At 37.7% G+C, this 20398-nt stretch overlaps 1 protein-coding gene across 1 annotated transcript in view; it reads left to right on the plus strand.

Annotated features, from left to right (window-relative positions):
• The window catches only part of Nebl (nebulette), a 319353-nt gene that overhangs the window by 164657 nt on the left and 134298 nt on the right, over positions 1-20398 (plus strand). The window contains exon 4 of the mRNA XM_013014764.1: positions 7729-7836. Within this exon, the coding sequence (XP_012870218.1) occupies positions 7729-7836 (108 nt within the window). The remainder of the gene's footprint in view (positions 1-7728; positions 7837-20398) is intronic.

Consider the following 20398-nt stretch of genomic DNA (forward strand, 5'->3'; position numbering starts at 1 on the left):
CCTTTTTTCTGTTTTGTGTTAGTTCACTTTCTATATGTATATTTATTTGGTTTATCCTCACTTTTCTCTTCATTGGAGTTGGGGTATAGCATTTTTCTGAATTATAAATTTCCTAATCAATAATTTCCTACTTGGAAACAATTCATTTTCTAATATTTGATTATTTAAAATATGCACCTAAGAATGTTCCATGTTGTAATTTCTTAGTTTGTCCTCTATTTAAGCTTAAGTATAAAATAATCGAAATACCCCTGTATAATGTATGTTATTTATATATACAAACCATAAATATGTGATGAGTGGCTATTTCTAATGGATTAAAAGTTAAGAGAATACAGATTTGAAAGTCAAAATTCATATGTTGGTTGATTATTAGATTTTACTTGTGAAATTCTTGGTTAAAATATGATTTAGGTGTATGTATTTTAGGCACTAATTTTATTCATTAATGTAATAGGTATGCTATTTTTTTCTCGGATCAATCTCTTCACGAGTCGATAATTTTGGCAATGGCACTCTTCCACAACCTAATCTTTATTCTCTGAAAATGAAGACCTCGATGGCCTACAAAATAAATATCTAAGCAACATTTGCCATGAAGTTAAAGTCATGCTACATTTTACTCCTCGAAATGATTCTTGTTTCTTTTGTGCTGCCAGGGGGTTCATTAAAAATAGCCAATTACAAGGGGTGTTTTATGAAATTAAGAAATTTGAGGGCTGGGTAGGTGGCTCAGTAGTAGAGTGCTTGCCTTGCATGCCTGAGGCCCTGGGTTTGATTCCTCAGCACCACATAAGCAAAAAGAAAAAAAGCCGGAAGTGGAGCTGTGGCTCAAGTGGTAGAGCACTGGCCTTGAGCTGAAGAGCTGAGGGACAGCACCCAGATCCAGAATTCAAGACCCATGATTGGACCAAAAAAAAAAAGAAAAGAAAAGAAAAGAAATTTGAGGGGAAGGGTTGGGTGGGGAGGGATGAGGGAGAATAATGAAAATGGGAGACATAAATCAAGATGCATTATATTCATAAGCCGATTTATTGAATGTTAACTCCTTTAAACAACAAAAATAACAGTTCACAGCTAGAAAATTAGCTAACATTTATTATTGTTTCCACTGGGCAATGTTCAATGGGTATCATTTTTGTCTGGTTTCCATGTTGTGTTCAGTTGAATCATTTCACTGGCAATTTTTTTTCCCTGTTAGATACTAAATTGAAAGGTGGTACCTGAGAAATTGCTGGGGTAGGCAGATGTCATAGGGAATTTGGCCCTTCATTGCCTTTGTGGTTTATTTATTTTTTAGTTTTTTAAAATTTAATTTTATTGTCTTTGTGATGTATGGAGGGGTTACAGTTACCCTCATTACCTTTGTCACTTCCTCTCACTTCCTTCATCTATAATATGTGCCCAAATGTATGCCTGCCAAGACTTACGTGAATATGATATAGGTAAAGCATATTTAAATTTCATTAAATTATATGCTACTTTGATCCAAGGAAGACGGAAGGAGTTCCCAAGTGCAGATGGCACCATGTCTGCTATGTGGCAGAGTGTGTTCTCTGGATGTTCAGTTACCGTGTCATGGAGTGCTGAGTACTTCTTATACATTGCCTTCATGGATTTCCCATCCTGGCTATGCTCCGAGAATACACAATCAGTTCAGTGTCTGGAGCCTAGTGGAACCTAATAGATCTTAGGTTTTGTGCTTCACACAAAAGTATTATCAATATGGTACCATAATTATGCTCAGTGAGGTTCAGTAACTTGTGTAAGGTCACCTAGCTAGTAAATAGTGAAGCCAGAGCTTGAATGAATTTATCTAATAATTGAACCCCTGCTGTCAACTACTTAACTATACTGAGTGTCTTAGGTATGATTTTAATTATTTAACTGATTGAGAAATTAAGTAAAATATACTTCATTGCATATTTATTTAGAATTTATAAATAATATACATTTCATTGTGTTCTCCTATGTTTATTCTTAGCTTCGACTAGTTGAACCAGGGGCTTCTATTTTGACAGGGTCATGTTTGCAGACAATCTACCTTAATCAGGCTCATACCTTCTATTATTCTCCCTTATTCCCCTCCCCTTTCTCAAACCAGTCTCAAGAACCCTCATTGTTCCATTTTGACACAATTTCACAAAGTATTTCGATCATATTCATCCTCCTTCATCCTCACCATTACCCCTCTCCCTCCCACCACTACCGATCCCCAAGACAGGATCTGTTTTCAATCCTGTCATTCATTATCTAACTGTTTTTTTGAAGTAAAAAAAAGCACCAAATCTTTTAGTGAAGTTGTAAATATACATGGAAACCTGACAAATCTGTACATATCATGAAATACTTCTGCAAATGTGAAGGAAAGCTAATTTAAGGATTAGAAATATATGGAAATTATTTTTAATGCTTTTTAATTATGTTTAAAAGGTAATTATAATTTTAATTTATTTAATTAACCATAAATTTACAAATTATGAGATTAATTTATATAAAAGCAAATTCACTTTTGATCTCATTTCTTTGATTTAACATTTGTTAAAATTAACTTCACCTTTTAAAAAAGTGCTTAATCAGATTTTCCTTTGCAGTGCTTAATTCCCATCTAGCAGTATGAAATTAACCAATTTTCTGCATTTTCTGCTTTAAAAATCCAGGACTAGATAGTAATCAATCATGAAATAATGATTAAGCCTTCAATGCTTTTGTAACATGACACCAACCAAAATGCCAGAGAGACAAAAAAGCCTATGGCCCACATTCTGTAAGGTCTTAAAGTCTGCAGAACTATACAAAATGGTGCATAGCTGAGCACTCAGTTTTGTAGATGGTTTAAGAAATCAGTGTGAAGTTTTAAAACACTGTGACTTTCACAATCTCCCCTTTGGCTAAAAAACAAACAAACAAACCCGTGAACTAACCATTATGGTCACGGAGGACAATGAAATTGGTCATCTATTTCATTGTATTAGGGAGAGTATAAATTAAAGAGTAGAATAACATGAATCAGCAATAAAGGTGCCAGTAATTTTTAGGCTAACACTAAACACATGCCAACAAACTGCTTTAAGGTGAAACACTACCATCCTCTTTTCCCCTTTTGCCTCTGGTCCAGGTCATTCACCTCATGGATTCCTTAAACTTCTGCTAATCTTCATTAGGCCATGTTGGAATTCCTTTAACCCTTTCATACTCCTGAGTTTTATTTTTCTGCTTGTTTACTCATATAATTAAATAGCTTTATTAAGTCCAAGACACGCAGAACAGATGATTTAACTATAAACTGATGTTTACTTGCATTTGGCTGACTGAAAAATAGCATCTGAATTCTTGATTATCATTTCATTTGTTCTCTTTCTCATGATTCTTCTTTAATCTCTGGGTAGGAGAAAAATATATATACCTGTACATTGTCCATGCGTGTGTACATATTTGTCCATGAACAGGTACACCATCCATACACAGAGAATGCTAATTTTATCTAGTATCCCAGCATCTGAAATAAACACATATGAGCCTTACTGAAAGGTCACCTTCTTTCTGAGGCCTGCTCTGACCCCTCTATAAAGTCAGCATTTTCAACACTTCTCCCTTGTTTTTCTCTTAGGACTTGCTAATGTACCATACATTACCATAACTATGACTTGTGTCTTCTATCTCCTCTGTGAGGGAAGCGCCAAAAGGGCAGTCATCACTGACTACTTCCCCTGCTTCATTGTTCCCAAACCTGAAGCAGCACTTGGCATACAGTAGGCTGGCTATGAACTACAATCCTGAGTAGTTAGGATTACAGGAATGAGCCACCAGTGCCCAGCCAGAGATGATAATTTTATGTCCAAGGCTAAGCATGGAGCATAAAGTTAAGCCATTTTTGCTGGGGAAAGAGCAGGTGATTATAAGCGGAGCTTAGATGAAGTCGGCAAATACTTGAGTTATGTCTAGTAAGTTAAATTTATATGGCTGGCAGTTCCCTTAAGAACTTGATCTAGAGCTAAGTGCCTTGGCATATCTCTTGCCTTCTACCCCCTTCCCTGTACTCATCCTATCCCTAGGCTGCAGCTAAGTGGACCATTGTTTGTTCTCTGGCAGGAGATGGGGTGAGCAATCACTGCTTCTTGGCTTCAGTTCCTCTTCTCTCTCTTCCCTGTGCCCTTTCTTCAACATTTATGTAGCTGCTCCTGCGAGTGGGGCACTCCAGTGAGGTGGGATGCGAGTGGGAGAGAGACAGCTGACTCATGACTTCCTGAACGCAATAAAGAAAGACTGTGTTGTGGGTACTTGAGTTGGGGCTGAGAGTGTGAGTGTCTTGGTTATGTACCTTGCCATTAAATATACCCTAAAACAATAAAACAATAAATATACTCTAAAATACTATGGGCCATTTATAGAGATAATCGTATACTTTCTCTTTTGTTTTTAAATTTTAGTCTGGCACTGAAGCTTGAATTCAGGACCTTGGCGAGCTCTTGTTAGCATTTGTACTCAAGGCTGATGATCTATCACTTGAGCCCCATCACCACTTACAGCTTTTTATAAATTAATTGGAGATAAAGATCTTGGATTTGTCTGCTTGGACTGACTTTGAATTCCAATCCTCAGATCTCAGCTTCCTGAGAGTAGCTAAGATTACAAATGTGAGCCATCGGTGCCCAGCTGTGAGCCATTAGCTACCATGCTTTTTCCAACTAGTCACTTGGGCTGGGCATAGTGGCACACTTCTGTAATCCTAACTAGGTAGAAGACAGAGGTAGAAGGATCTTGATACTGTCCTGGGCAAGAACACAAGATAAAAAACACAAGATCCATCAAAGATGGAGATCTCTGGTAGTGGGGTGGGGGATGGTGATGATTTCTATGTTGCTTTGTATGTCCCTCCCCCTTGGTATAACCTCTTCTTTCACTGTATTTGATGTCGGTATAATTTGTGGATGGGAAGGGAAAAAACAAATCGTTTAACTAGGGATACAGGTGGACCCATTGCAACAATGAGATATACAAGTCGTTATGTCGAAAAACGAACTTTACAACTTTGGTGGGGGGGGAAGATTGGGGGGGTGAGGGGAGGATGGGAAGGGATGGGAAGGGGAAACAAAGAGGAGGCTACAATGCTTGATAAGAAATGTACTCGTTATCTTGCCCATGTAATTGTAACTCCTCTGTACAGTATTCTCACAATAAAAACAAACAAACAAACAAAACCCCCACAAGATCCTATCTGGAAAATAAAGAAAGAAGGTGATGTGGCTCAAGTAGTAGAGTGTCTGCTTGGCAAGTATGACACCCCAAGTTCAAAGCCCAGTACTGCCAAAAACTGGTCAAATAAACCAAAATCAAAAGTTTCCTCTTCCCTCCCTCACTTCCTTCTTTCGTTTCTTCCCCTCTATCTCTTTCTTCCTTTCCCCTTTCTCCCTATGTCACTTTCTCTTCTCTCCCTCCCTCCCCCTTTCTCTCTCTGTCTCTGTATCTGTCTCTGTCTCTCTGTCTCTCTCTCTGTCTCTGTCTCTGTCTCTCTCTCCCCTGTGGAAAGGATTCTACATTCACAGATGACAATCAGCACCAAACCTATGATTGTAGAATTTAAAGTGCTTTTTTTTATAATTGCCTTCTTTGGAAATTTTAATTTTTAAAGAATTCCAGCAAATAACAGACAACGAGATGGAGCCTTCATGAAACTGCGGTTAAAGCCGCTAGGATTTGACGGAGAGACCTTTCTTCCTCCAGCTCTGTGCCCGTTGCCATCACAACCCCATCATCCTTCTTACTTTCATTATTTTACTGCTCTGCACCCTGGCGCTCACCTCCAGCCAAGCTAAGTGGCTTCCCTGCTTAGGTAGGCATAAAACACCAAGAGCGCATCGCTGTGTGTCTCCGCGCATGCTGAGAGATTGAGCCTGAGCACACACAGCGTTTTTCCCCCTTGGAATAAAAATATTGCCATTTATTGGACCTTTTATTTATGGGAATAGTTAAAGTACATTTATAAATTTAAATGGAAGTCTGGAGAGAAAATTAGATATGCTTAAGCTGAAAGTGACACGTTGTCTGGATCTATTTGTTTTCAGGAGTGTTTTCTTTTTTCTTTTCAAGTTCATCTGGCAGGGGAAAAATTTCCAGTAGCCCCAAGGCTAATGATGCTTGAGAGAATTGAGTATGTAAATACAGACGTGCCTGAACAAAACAGTCTTCCTCTAGCCTTCTAAGCAAACTTCTCAGACCTTGTTCAGAACCTGCATTTACACAATTAGATTTTTTTTTAAGAAATGATGACAATAATTTGTGTTACTTTGAGGCTTCTAATTCTGAATACAGAATGAGGATTACATGAACTATTAAACTGTGTTTCTATATTGATATTTAAGGCTTAAAAAATAAAAGAACATCTTTCCCTCTAGCTACATGGGAGGTAGAGATTAGGGGAATCAAAGTTCAAGGCCAGCCCTACTAAAAAAGTTGCCAAGTGCCACATCTCATCTGGACAAATATGCCAGACACGGTGACATATGCCTTTATTCTCACCCATGCAGGAGGTATATCTAAGAGGATCTTGCTCTGAAGGTGGTCTGGTGCAAAATGGTGAGACTGTATTAGAAAAATGAGTATCATGAATAGGGCTAAGGACATGGCTTAAGTGGTAGAGTGCCTGACTAGCAAGTGTGAGACCCTGAGTTCAAACCACAGCACTGCCAAAAAAGTGACATGTGTATCCCAATCAAAATATTTAGGTGGTGTGAAAGTTACTATACTAAAAGTTACTGTATTAATAATAGGGGACTGAGCAGGTACTATTCCAGTCCTCAGTATCACTGGGTTATATTTGTAAAATAACTGTATTCTGACTTACACCTTGTGGTGTTAGGTAAAACAGGGCCTTGCATGTGCCAGATAAATTTTCTGCCACTGAAATGTATCCCCAGTACTTGTCTTTCTGAGACAGATTCTCGGTATGCGGTTCAGGTTGGCCTGGAACTTGCAATCTCCTGCTGCAGCCTCCTGAATTCCAGGATTACAGGAATATGCTATCACACTTGGTGAAAGTTTATTTATCCAAGGACCTGCGTGAGAAGTTTTACTCCCTGTGGTTGGCCTATTTTATAAATATTTTCATAAGCACACCCATAGTTGACATCTGGCAATGCAGCAGTTGTATTCAAGCTTTCTTATGAAGTAGAATAAAAACTGCTTAGGGACAGGGATGGCTGTTGATTTTATTTGGGTTCCTCCTCCTTAGGGAAATCTAGGGTCAAAAATGCTCTTTTACTTATAAGACAGGCTGGAGAGTATAAGATCTAACTCTTGTTTTTTTCCTATTGTTTTCCTTCCTTGATAGTACTGACAGTATCAATGTTGATTATAAAAATGAATTGTCATAAAATACTGACCCACGCCTGTTAGCTACATGCATACTTTGAATCCTTTGACCTTGTCTCTATACCCAGTTAAATATCTGCTGTTGACATTAGCATTGACAGGAATGCACAGACAAGGAATGCACAGAATGGATAGGTAACACAGATAACAGGTAAAGCTGCTGGGACACAAATCAAGTAGTCTAGGTTTGCCCTCTTGACTTTCAGGTTGCCTCCTGCTGAGACCTGTGTCCATAAGCATCACTTCCAATTCTAGCAGTTTTGTCTCTACCTCTGCCTGTCCTGAGGGGGATTTGAGAGTCCTTTGTTTACCCTTCATTTTAAATGTTGTTTCTTGTCTTTCCCCTCTTCTTGTTAGGTCAAGTACAAAAGAGATTTTGAAGAAAGCAAAGGAAGAGGTTTCAGCATCGTGACAGACACACCTGAGCTGCAGAGGCTGAAGAGGACTCAGGAACAAATCAGTAACGTAGGTGCCATTTCCTTTGTGGCTGACTTGGCAACCCTGATGTGTGTTTCTGGATAGGAATGTAAGACTGCGTGCCTTGAATATGTGCTTGCTGTTGTGGTATGCAAGAGATACTTGGAGTACTCATAAAATACGCCAACTACACCTGTTAAAGATCTGCCCTTTGGCTCTTTATCATAGGTATCTACAGTCTAACAGTTATTATAATCCCTTAGCTTTTTAAATTACACATGATTCTCACCTTTTGAATATTTACAAAATCGGATTTTTCAATAATGAAATTGAAAAAAATCTGGCAGTTAATATTTTTGCTGTAGATAAACATACAAAGTATACATATATGATTTGGTATCTTGAAACATCTTATATTTGCCAATTTACTTGTATAGGTGGTTGAATACTTTAAATTAGATATTTGTCTGATCCTATATCACATTTAATTTTGGAAATAAACACATAGGTAGCTACTTTCTATTTGAAAGTGGTATCTTGTTCAGTAAGTTGGGACTGGCAGAAGCTAAAGACATATTAGAAACAGGAATATATTAATTTAGTACTTATTAAAGATATGTAAATAGTTCATTCTTAATTCCTGTCCTTAATATGTGTGATTGCATTTCTTCCGAAGTATTATATGAAGTATCAAAGTATTTTTATGTAAAAATTTAGTTTAATGTCAGATATCCAACCGGGGAGATATCAACAGGTGTGTATGTATATAAAATTATGAGCGAACACAGAAAACTCATATTATTTTTCCTGAAAATTGCATTTTGCATGAGACGTAAGTGATATAGTGATATATGTGACTAAGTGATATGGCGTTATTTTCTAGGAGACATTGAATCAGCAGATGGATTTAAATGCATTGATATTGGTCTATCTTCATGAGATATACATGTGTATATATGCATACATCTACATATGTGTACAGCTTGCAAATAACAATTATAATATGTAATTTAACAAAATACCTACCTGTCAAAAGTTTAAAAACAGAAATATTTAATGCTTAAATTTTATCTGGGAACCTGGAGGAGGCTTTTCTTTTATCATATTCCTTAAGGTTTATTCACTGATCTTCAAATGGACAGTTTACATTACTAAGGCTTTTTTTTTCATTTGAAGATAAAGAATTGACTTACAAGATTTCATGACCTCTTGTTTTCCTGCTGCATCCTAGAAACTGTCAATCATGAACAGCAGTGAAAATTCTCCTTATTTTTCTTCCTCTTCATTCTTTCATTAAGCCAAAAACCTATTCTTGCTCTTAAAAATACAAATTGGAGGTATATTTTACTGACCATGACATTCAGTCATCTTTCTTTCTTTGGATCATTTTTGGAGATTGAAAAAAAATAATGTTGCCAAGACAAAGTTGTGCCATAAATCTTGAACTTTCATAGAAATTTCCATCACAAAGAACTAAACATTTCTATTTAAGACATCTATGTGGCAGCTAACAGGAAGACTGAAGCTGACTCATAGGTAAGTCTTTACATTTATAATCTAATTAAGTCAGTTTTTGTGTTTATTTAGAAAAGAACCGATCATTTCACCAACATTTGTCATTAGCAGGAATGTGCCTCATGTTCAATACCAGTCCGCAGCTCCATATATTGCAAAACCCTTCATCACAGGTACGTATTCATCTATATGTATTCTGTATATACCAGTGTACATTTAATGTCCATTAGGTTAAGAGTCTAATGTAGCTGGGCACCAGTGGCTTACACCTGTAATCCTAGCTACTCAGGAGGCCGAGATCTGAGGATCTAGGTTCAAAAGCAGCCCAGTCAGGAAAGTCCATGAGACTCTTATCTCCAATTAACCACCCAAAAACTTGAAGTTGCACTGTGGCATAAAGTGGTAGAACAGTACCGTTGAGCTGAAGAGTTCAGGGACAGTGCCCAGGCCCTGAGTTCAAGCCCTACAACCTACAAAAAAGAAAAAAGGAAGAAAAAGAGTATAATGTACACAACATCTTAAAAAAAAGTTTTGCAGTGTTTTGATTTTAACAATATGACAGTCTTATAAATAGTTTGTTAGGCCATGAGGAGACATATTTATGTTTAGAGGGTAGGAAGAGAATAAAGACACAATATTTCTGTTAAAATATTTTTGTTAGGAACCTATTCATGAAGAAGGGAGGCTATGAAAATACTCGGAGGTCTGGTCAACTTATTATTCATTTATAAGACCTCTGTTTCATGACCCTTTTCCATTACCTCAATGGTTTTTCCATATAACTCTAGGACTTTTTTTTTTAATAAGAAATGTAGCTTGGTCTGAAAAGTGTGACTTTGGTTAATCCAGTTTTCTATACTGCTTTCATTTAAACCCCGCTGAACAATGTTGGCTGAAACCCAGACAGATCTTATGCACAGTGGTCTGGGAAGTGAAGAAGGAGAGAAAGTATCTAGACTGGGCAAATGTGGGATCTTCCTGCTGGAGGGGCAAGGATGGAGCTGAATGATCCTGAAAATCATCAGTGATGTGAGATTTGAAAGCTCCCCCTTCAAAAAAGGTTGATGTAGGTGGCTGCACCAGGCTTTATTTTTCTTACTTGTCTTTCAGTTCATTTTATCTTTGAATATTTTTGTGGCTCCTTTTAAGCTGCTGCTAATCCTTTTGGACATAAGAAAGAATAAAGACATAAAGCAGTGAATTTAATGACAACTCCTATGTGTTTGGGCTAATATGTTATGGATGAATGAGCGGTTTTGATTGCTTGTGTCTGTGTCAATGTTATGAACACTTTTCAGCCTTCTCGTGTTCATTTGTGTCAGATTTGAAATCATTTGGAAATATCTACTCCATTGGCCTGTGTTACTGAGGTGTGGGATAAAGTACAGCTATAAATTTCAAATTGTGTGTAATAAAAGAGGTGAGAGTAGATTAGCCCTGCCTCCTGTTTTGGCTGCCTAAAATGACAACATATTGAACGCAGGAGATTTATTAAATACTGCAATTTAAAATTCTTCTGCTATGTTCCCCAGAATAGCTGCAGGAAGAATAAGAAAGAGGCAGGATTTCAGCATTGACTTAAGGGTTTGAAAGAAATGGAATGTGGCCTCTAGAATAAAGTTCTTGTTTTCCCCAGTGGCTTTCTAGAAGCTGTCCTTTTATCATCCAAAAAATTAATATTCAGAAGGAGTCTGACTAATGTTTATGCATTTGGCTTGGAAATTGGGTTTTATGAGAAGTCAGGATATCAGCCAAAGCACTTAAATTGAAGATAATATTTAGGAAAGAGTCCAGGTTTTGCTTCAGGTGTATGTTTCTCTTCAGCAGAATGTACCTGGGTGGCCTGTGTGTACAGTGATAACTTAGGGACTGGGTGCTCACAGATTTACCATCTATTCTTGCTCCCACCTCCAATTCTAGGGCATACACTCACAAATGACAGGTCTGTCCTTAGATGTCTTTGTGTTTTCTTTAATCTTTTAGGAAAATGGTCTTATAAGACATTGTATAAATATGCATTGAAGAATGCTATGTCCTTGGATACTTAAAAAAAACACATTTATCTCTTACCTGCATAGCTTTTGTTAGTGTGGCTCTCTCTAGTATTTTGAGGGTAGCACCTTTGGTTCATAAGTAGGTCCTTCAGGGCACATGCTGCGGGGTGGCAAAGCCAAGTCTTCATCAGGCATCTTAGGGATTCAGTCTAGCCTGCTAAGGTCACTGATGTGTTTCTTTCTGCCTGTTTACACACTCATCGAAGCTGCACTTTCAATTAACTCACACAGTCAAGGGATAAATTGTGAAATAAAATGGTAAAGTCAGGCCCCAAGAGACTTTTACAGACTGTGCTGTAGATAAAAACTAGGTGTTTATTTTCTAATTTATTTCAGGGGGAAGAGAAATATCATTTGGAAGAGGAAAGGAAAACACACACTAATGCAAAAGTCATATATTTTACAGACTGATGGAAATAGTAAGTGTACCATTATTTGATTTGTCAGAATATGTGCCTGGCCTTGACACAAAGACCAAACAATTTGGCCCACTCGTGTGTGTGTGTGTGTGTGTGTGTGTGTTCTTCACTGCCTAAATGCTGTGTGTGTGTGTGTGTGTGTGTGTGTGTGTGTGTGTATATATATATTCACTACCAGATTTTTTTCTCTTCCATGTCAGTGTCTATACTTTTGATTATTTATCATGTTTCCCAAATGTCTTTATTTTGCGACTATATCTATTATGATCTAGCATACCCATTATGAGGAATGCATTCTTGCTTTACAAGAAAAACTAAGATCAAAACCTTTTCTTTTCTTTCTTTTTAGTTACAGGTAAACCCCACACCAATTCTCTCTGTAATTGGACACTGAAATTGAATTAAGTCAGAAGTTTTTGATAGAACAACATAATTTTTCATTGACTTCTTAAAATGTAAAATAAATTATGTGCCCATTAATAAGCTCACATGGATACTGCTGACTTAGTTCCCTGAGACTGTGAGCTTGCTTCAGAAATATTACATTATTGGAACTCAACAGTGCCTAATAATTGAATGTGGTGTCGGTGAACTATTAAAAGATTTGATCCAAAGTTAGGCTGAATATAAGGGTGAGCATGTGAGGGGAGGGATGATTATCTGGGGATTTGGTCTCTGTTTGTAATTTAAATAAATCATTTTGACAGAGACTGACTGTAACCATGTTCAGGCTGCTGACAGTGTGAAATTGAGTTGTACGGTGGACAGAAGACAAGCAGTCAAGAGAAATCCCCAAAGGCAAAATTTGTTATGTAATTGGGTCAACTCATGCATGAGAAATGCATGCTAATTGTAAACTGGTGGCAAAATTATCGTGTAGGAGGCAATTAGGTCTTATGTAATTCCCAACAACTGACAGAAGGGAAAGTTTTTTTTTTAATATTTAGCAAACATTAAAAGAAATTTTTTCAAAGGGGAGAAAAATTAGAAAAGTCACTCAAATGGAATCTTCATTAATTTCTTCCTTATACCAGAAGTATACTATTTATTATGAAATGGAAACTTGACAGGAAGTTTTCTGATATTGAGTAGTAAATTCGGTGCACTAGGTAGTTTGTGCTGAAGAAGAATGGGACAACATTTTTGTTGTAAAACATAGTTGGGTTGGTTAACATAGATGATAGTTGAGGATAACATAGATGATAAAGCTGGTGGTTAAGAATCTTTCTGTTGCTTTACTGGACTGGATCTTACCTTCAGTTTATCCCAAGCAGTAACTCCAATACCAACCCAAGCAATAATAGGCATATAACATCTTTAAATGTAAAAGATGAAATATGTCAAATAAAGTGATAGGGTAATAATAGCAGACATTTTTCTTATAATACCTGATGCATATATAAATATTCATTTGGAGCACTTGGCATCCTTTATTTAATTAGGCCCTCTGAACAACTTCTTTCCCTAAGGGAAATGATTTCTATAAGGAATACTTATAATTTTATGAGAAAAATGTATGGAAAATTACCTTAGTCCTTTCTTTTCCCTTTCAAAATCCTTACACCTGGTTTTGCTTTAAGTTTTCCATGTAGGGCAGAACTTCAAAGGCTGATCCCTTCTCTTTATTCTCAATTTTTTAGCCACAGTTACTTAAACAAATATGTCCCAGACCAGTAATTAGTTGTGCATGGCAAAAACAGGAGCTATGGTTGTAAAATGGCCTCGTCTAAAGAGAGGTTTCGGAAGAGCCACCGAATTAGCACCTATGACTTCTTTTTGGAGATACAAAGTAAGGATCTGACAGGATTTCCCAAGATCACTTTGTGAATTCCTTTCTCCTCCATCCTTCTCTTTTCAAATCTATAACATGCCAACTCTTCTATGGTGTTGGCTTCCTAATTGGCTTTCTCTGCGTCCATTTGCATTCTGCTCCTTCCATTGTGTCTTCAACCTATCACCAGATGAATTTTTATGAAACATTTTCATCAAGATCCTAATTGTGATCCAATTTTTTTTAAGTGAAAACATTATTGGAACTGCACTTCAAGTAGAAAAAGTCTAATCACAGAAAACCCTTCCTCCTGACTTTAAAGGTCCCTCACAATTGTCCCTAAAGGATTGCCCACCATTTCTGATGTTTGTCAATATGGTCTGTCCATTTCTCTTAGATCTGGCTCTGTAATCCGTTCTAGACTTTTGCCTGAGTCTTGTTTAGGACAATTTCACACTTCTGTAAATGGCATTCTGGCTCCCCTGATCAAATACCCCCACATTCAAATACCAGCAGTGATGGCATTTCATGGGTCTAATTATCTTATCCCTTTAACTTCAAGAAGGTGAAGCTCACCCGTGTCATGTTCAGTCTATTTTTGTATCTATGAGAATGAATGCTACGAGCCGTGACATTTTGTTATTACCTTGTTTGTTATGTCCTTTTTAGAGCATGTCCCTCTCTCTCTTGTTTTGAGTTTCTAGAATAGTCTCATGACTGTTCTCCATCACCACTGTGTGGCCTCTACTCCCTCCCAGGCTGTTTTCCACATAGTTTCTTGCAAATTCTTCCTAACATGCACATCTGATCATGCCACACTCTCTCTTAAAATCTATCAATAGTTCCCTACTGCCTTAAGGACAAAATACAAAACCTTTGCAGTTGAATGTACTGCCCTTAGCTTAGTGATAACTGAGACCTCCAGCATAGGAGGTCCTCTTCCCTCCTGAGCCCTGCATCCTGCATACCTTCCTTCCTTCCTTCCTTCCTTCCTTCCTTCCTCCCTCCTTCCCTCCCTCCCTCCCTCCTTCATTCCTTCCTTCCTTCCTTCCATTGTTCGTTCGTTCGTTCGTTTGTTCCTTCCTTCCTTCCTTCCTTCCTGCCTTCCTCCCTCCCTTTCTTTCCTGCAGAGAAAATCATTTTTGAAAACTATACTAATTCCTTAAACATTTCGAATTTTATCATGTTTCTGAGTTTATTATAGAGTTTTATTATTTTGAGTTTATTGTTTTGAATTGTATTGTTGAGTTTTATTTTGAGGAATAAATAGGTATGACCTCTGACCTTAGGAATTCTGCAGTTAGCTTCTGAGTGGCCAGCAGATAATTGCTATAGCAACTATCTACATCCATTAGATACTATATCTAATTGTCTAAGGGCAATGGCTGCTTAATGTCAGAGGGGTGACTAGTCCAGATTTGGGAGGCAAAGAAATTGAGTGCTCGGTAGTAATACTTTGAAGTAGTTTTTAAAAAGATTTTTCCTGAGTCATTGACTTGAATAGTGACTCATACTGTCTGTTGTGTAGTAGATGCCATCATTTTATGTTTAACTTCTCCTTCTGCCCTGTTCCTCACTTGCCTGTCAGAGTGTAAGAAAATATCACTCACAATTAAGTAAAAGCTCCTCCATATAACAGAACTTTAAATGAAATAAAGATGTCCTTAACAGAACAAAACACAGCATTAAGGCAAATCATAATATTACATAGAGAAATTCAGAAATGTTCAACTAAAGAAGAGTATTGGCCAGCTTATTAATTTCAGGATGGTTAAAAAACCAATCTATAAGTCAGGTGCTGGGGGCTTATGCCTGTAATCCTAGCTACTCAGTAGTCCGAGACCTGAATATCACAATTCGAAGCCAGCCCTGGCAGGAAAACCTGTGAGACTCTTATCTCCAATTAAACTCCAGTTAACTACCAAAAAAGCCAGAAGTGGAGCTGTGGCTTAAGTGGTAGAGTTCTAGCCTTAAGCACAAAAGCTCTGGAACAGTGCCCAGGCCCTGAGTTCAAGCCCCAGAAATGCCCCCTTCACCCCAATCTACAAAAACAATGTGTTAAATACTTGTATTCACGTGTACATTTTTCATACACTCATCATGTGCACCTGATTTTTCCTATTTCTGTGTTCAATCTTAAGAAGGTTTAAAAAAGTAGAAAAGTAAACCTACAAACATTTTTCATTTGTTTGCTTTTCTGCCCTTATCGAGTCATACTTTCACATTTTAAGATTTCTTTTTTTTTTAATGACAGGACCCAAAATATTGAAGAAACATTTTGACTTTTATAAACATGCCTTTCTCTGATGTAGCTGTCTATGTGTGAGAGATGTACATGTATGTGGAGCATTTGCATGTGCTTGAGTGCAAAACTTAGAAGAAGAACACAGAGACACTGGTTAGTGCTGTTTGCTTTCTACCTTACGTGTTCCTGGCCCTGTCGGTGTTGATTGCAATCCTTGGGGACCTCCCCTCAGTGCTGTGGGGTCTTTTCCTGCCAAATATTGTTCTCCTAGAAGATTAAATACTGAATCAGTGTGGCCCGAAATCTTGATCCTGCTGAGAATATTAAGACTCCTGCAGGTTGTAATACAGATTAGCTGGTGAGAACTCTGTTGGAGAGATAAAGTGAGTTTCTCTAAATGAATTTAGTAACTGCTGTGAACCTTTTTGTGTTTCCTTCGTATGAGTATGTGTGCTGGCAGTTAACCATTTATTTACTTCATTTTCTCCCAAAGTTGCCCCAGTCCACCCCTGTGCCTGTATTGTAACACTTTCATCATTTCATTTCACATTCATGTTTTGCCTGATAAGCCATTTGATACATTAACTTACTAAGGATTGTGAAGGGTAAGTCATTATTTACTTGATTTCCTTAAGGAAAGAAAACCATATTTTTGGTATTTTTACAATGAAAGGGCTCTGGTGTCACTGACAGAATTCAATAAACCATACCACTGGGTTGCTTAGAGGAAACGGGTTAACCTATTGCAGTCTGATCACAGGCTTTATATTATGGGTTGAAAAGCTATGAAATATTTAGCAAGAGGCTGGGCCGAGGGCTGACATCATGACATCGCTCCCTCTCTCCATTCTTCTGCTATTTCTTTTAAGGTCTGGTTACAGCTAATAAAGGTTCTAAATTCTACAAAGACTGTGGTGCTTTTGTAAATGGAATGAATTTTAAAAAATCAACAAGAGCAACACAAGCTCCTAGAGCACAGAACACACAGGCAACCTGAGAATAATCAGAGGTGTTCGGTTCTCTGCTTGAAACCTTCTGTAGACAAGTTTGCTGGATTCTTTTTCTATTTTAGGGGCTCCTCACCTCTCTTGGGTATGAAGGACTCATTCCATCTGTTTCCCATGTTATTCCCATTTGCCTCCTAACACCTCGTGTGTGTGCATTTGTGTGTGTGTGTGTGTGTGTGTGTGTACATGATTTCTCAGTAAAATGTCTGTGACTGTGATTTGCAAATGGCAAACCCAGCACCACCAGAGCAAACAGCTATTAAATTCATCAGTGATCTTTAACTTTTGCAGAAGGTTCCCTAAATGATTACCAAGACTGGTCGTCATAATACATATACTTAGTTATATTACTATTTAGTTATATGATAGCACTAATAATGTTGGCCTAAGGGGAGGCTTGAGAAGATGGGAGCAGGTTAAACTGGGCAGTTTACTACTGCCCTCATAATTTGCCTCTGTTCTGCTCTTACTCTAACCAGGGAGGGCTGAAGATGTCAGAAAAATCCCCCTGACCTGAATTTTCTGCTTCCTGAATACTTTGCTAGCTAGCTCGCAGCTCCCTGATGCTTGAGAATAGCCCTAAGATATTCTGACCCCTTGTCTGCTTTGCCATTTGTTCTGGATACATGACTTTTTAAAGTCTCATTGGCAGACATTGTTGAACTCTGCAGTCTTTCAGAAATAGACTTTGCACTATCTCCAAAAAATGACTCCCAGGTATTACACTGTAAAGCCTCTAAAATGTCAATGACTCAAATAAGTCAGCTGAAGAGGACAAACGAATAAATGTGGTATCCTTAATTAAAGGCTGCTGAGATGTTCCTGTCAAGACTCCCTGGCTTCAGTCTTCTGCTATTAAGATTATACCCACCTCCCATTAGAAAGTGTGAATTATACCACATGTAAAAAATAGTCTGTGGAGACTTATCTTCACCTTAAAGAATAGTGATGAAATGGGCTTCCATGTCCCCTACCTAAAGTTTAAGAAAATAGAACATTTGCAAAACCTTTCTAGCTCTTGGGTTCCCTTAGGATTTACACCTCAACTCCTGACTGGCATCATAAGGGCCAACGCACTTTGAAAACAAATTTTCAATGTGAACTAATGAAAAGAGCATATGAAAATCAAATTCTCACGTGGGGAAGCAGGGTGTGGGTTTTGTATCGAATATATTTGATTTCTGATACCACCAGCGTCCCCTTATACACAAGCTTGTAAGGAGTGTCAGAACTGCCCTGTTCTCTTCCTTCAGCCTTCCATTGAAGACTGAAGCACGAGCCTCTCAGTCATGGTGCCATTAAGCTCCAGCATTTGAATGAGGAGCATTTGTACTTAGGAGTGATGGGAGTGAGCATTCCCCAGGGCCTCACTGTGGTACAGGCAGTGTGCCATTTATTTTTTTACAACCATACCAAAAAATAGTTGTTAGCCTCATGTCACAGTTGAGTAAACTCAGTAAATACATTTCCTAAGATTGCATAGAACCAGTGGAGGAAAAAAAAAACCTAGATTTGATCCAGAGGGTTTAAGGTGAAGCATTTCTTCTTTATATGGAGATGTCAGGAATATTGCCTATATGTTTTTCTCCCCCCTGGAATTCTTGTGCCATAGAACAAATACCAAGGATAATGTCCCAAAGTCTCTTTTGCAGGTACAGAATTGACTTATTCCCTATATATCATTCTGGAGACTACATAGTGGGTATTAGGACTAATTCTAGAAGTTTAAAGTTTCTTAGCACTAGGAATAATGCTTTATCACCCATAAAGGCTCTCCTGGTCAAATGTCCCTAAGGCTGCTGGGATACAAGAAGGCTTTGAATTTCCCCAGGTTTTTTTTTTTTTTCTCCATGGCATTTATTTATAGAATTTGCTATTAGGTATTCATGGGTCTTCTTCAGGATACACTTAACCTTCTTCATCCCACCTTCTTAGAAGGTTTTTCTCTGCATTTGGCTTTATGTTGGTTGCTGATTTAAAAAGTCTATGCATAATCTACAAAATACAGTTTAGGAAGGACATTAGGAGAGAGATGAAATTTTGAGGGTTCAGGGATCACAGAGTAAGGTTCTTGCCCCTGACTGGGGTTGAGGATGGTCACAGATGGCTCAGAGAAAGTGTCATGAGGTGAACACAGATAGAAGCGAGCAAGAAATTGATTATAGCATGTGGCAAATAGCAAAGAACTTCCTGAATAGGGGAACATATGTATACAAATAGTCAAGAATGAGACGCTGTCATGCATTTGATGAACTATAATGTTAATTTTGAAGTGAAGAGTTTGAAAAGTAACTAAAATATCTGTTTAGTAAGAAAACTACCCTAGATTATAAGATAACTATTTGTTGAAATGTTAGGAGTAGATTATGTAAGCTTGCTGTAGGTGAATTGCATTTTACTGGAATTGTCACCATGAGATCTTTGGGGCCCTTTGTGTCTGGATCTGGAGCCAGTCCTGATGTCTGTGGATGTCTACCTTTGGAGAATGAAAGGAAAAAAGGTTATGATTTCTTACATCTTTGTGAATTTTAAGCGATGTGAATTTTAAAAAGTTTTGTTCTATTGATTTAGAGTTGAATGACAAACATTGAGGCAAGGGGTCTGTGTGGTATGTAAATAGGCAATGGGGTGTTTATTCTCTAACTGAGACACAAGCCTGGGTTAGCTAGTCTCAGACAGTCTTAGGTTGGCATGTCTGAGAAAGTGCAAACCCACATAAATATGCATGCATTTATCATTGCATGCAAAGCCCCCATTATTTCTTATATGAATGCAGAGAGAAAGACTTAGTTAAATGTCTGCCATGTGGGGTGTTTGGAGACCTATTATGATATCATACAGGTTAAGGCTAAACTTGTGTTCTTATGGATATTGTTTCTGAATGGTAGATGATAAGCCATTAGAGTGATTAGCTTTGCCTCAAACCTATAACTACTCCTTGTCATTAAACAGGCTAGAACCCCTAGATGTCGATCAGTATGAGACAATATGGTGAGTACAGATGGGCCACGACATAACCCCAGGCTCATGTTGACCTTGAGACCTTGTCTGCAAAAGTCTTCTTGGAAGTATATGAAGATGCCTGTTTAAGATTCTTTAGCTTTGGTTCCTAAGGTCAGAATACAGAAGAACAAAATCCTAGTAATTGAATAGTTTTGAAGAGCCTAGTCTTATGAGTATAAAGAATTGAGGACTTGATCCAAGTTAAAAGCAAAGGAAGTTAGTTTTGCACTGTAGCAAGACATGTGGGTAAGACACAAGAAATAGCTTCCTGCATAAGGGGGTTATATGAGAAATTCACAAGGCCCTTTCAATTTCTAAAATGACTGGTTTCAGCAGGGCATAATATCTCAATCACTGTGCCTCTCTTCTCCAACATCTTAAATGGGAATTATAATATTTGATACTTATTTTAAGTTGAGAGGATCAGTGGAAGCATGATAAAAAAATAAAGCCCTTTACATGACTCAAAGGAAAGTCACTTAAATAAAAATATGAAATAGAACTCTCTCTATGGAGATAGCTATGTGAAGAGATGATTGGCTTTCCTTTTTGGTCTTTGGTAATTTTATTAAAAGATAATTGGGAAATATGAGAAA

The sequence above is a fragment of the Dipodomys ordii genome, unplaced genomic scaffold, assembly GCF_000151885.1.
Source record: "Dipodomys ordii isolate 6190 unplaced genomic scaffold, Dord_2.0 Scaffold24, whole genome shotgun sequence".
Lineage (NCBI taxonomy): Eukaryota > Metazoa > Chordata > Mammalia > Rodentia > Heteromyidae > Dipodomys > Dipodomys ordii.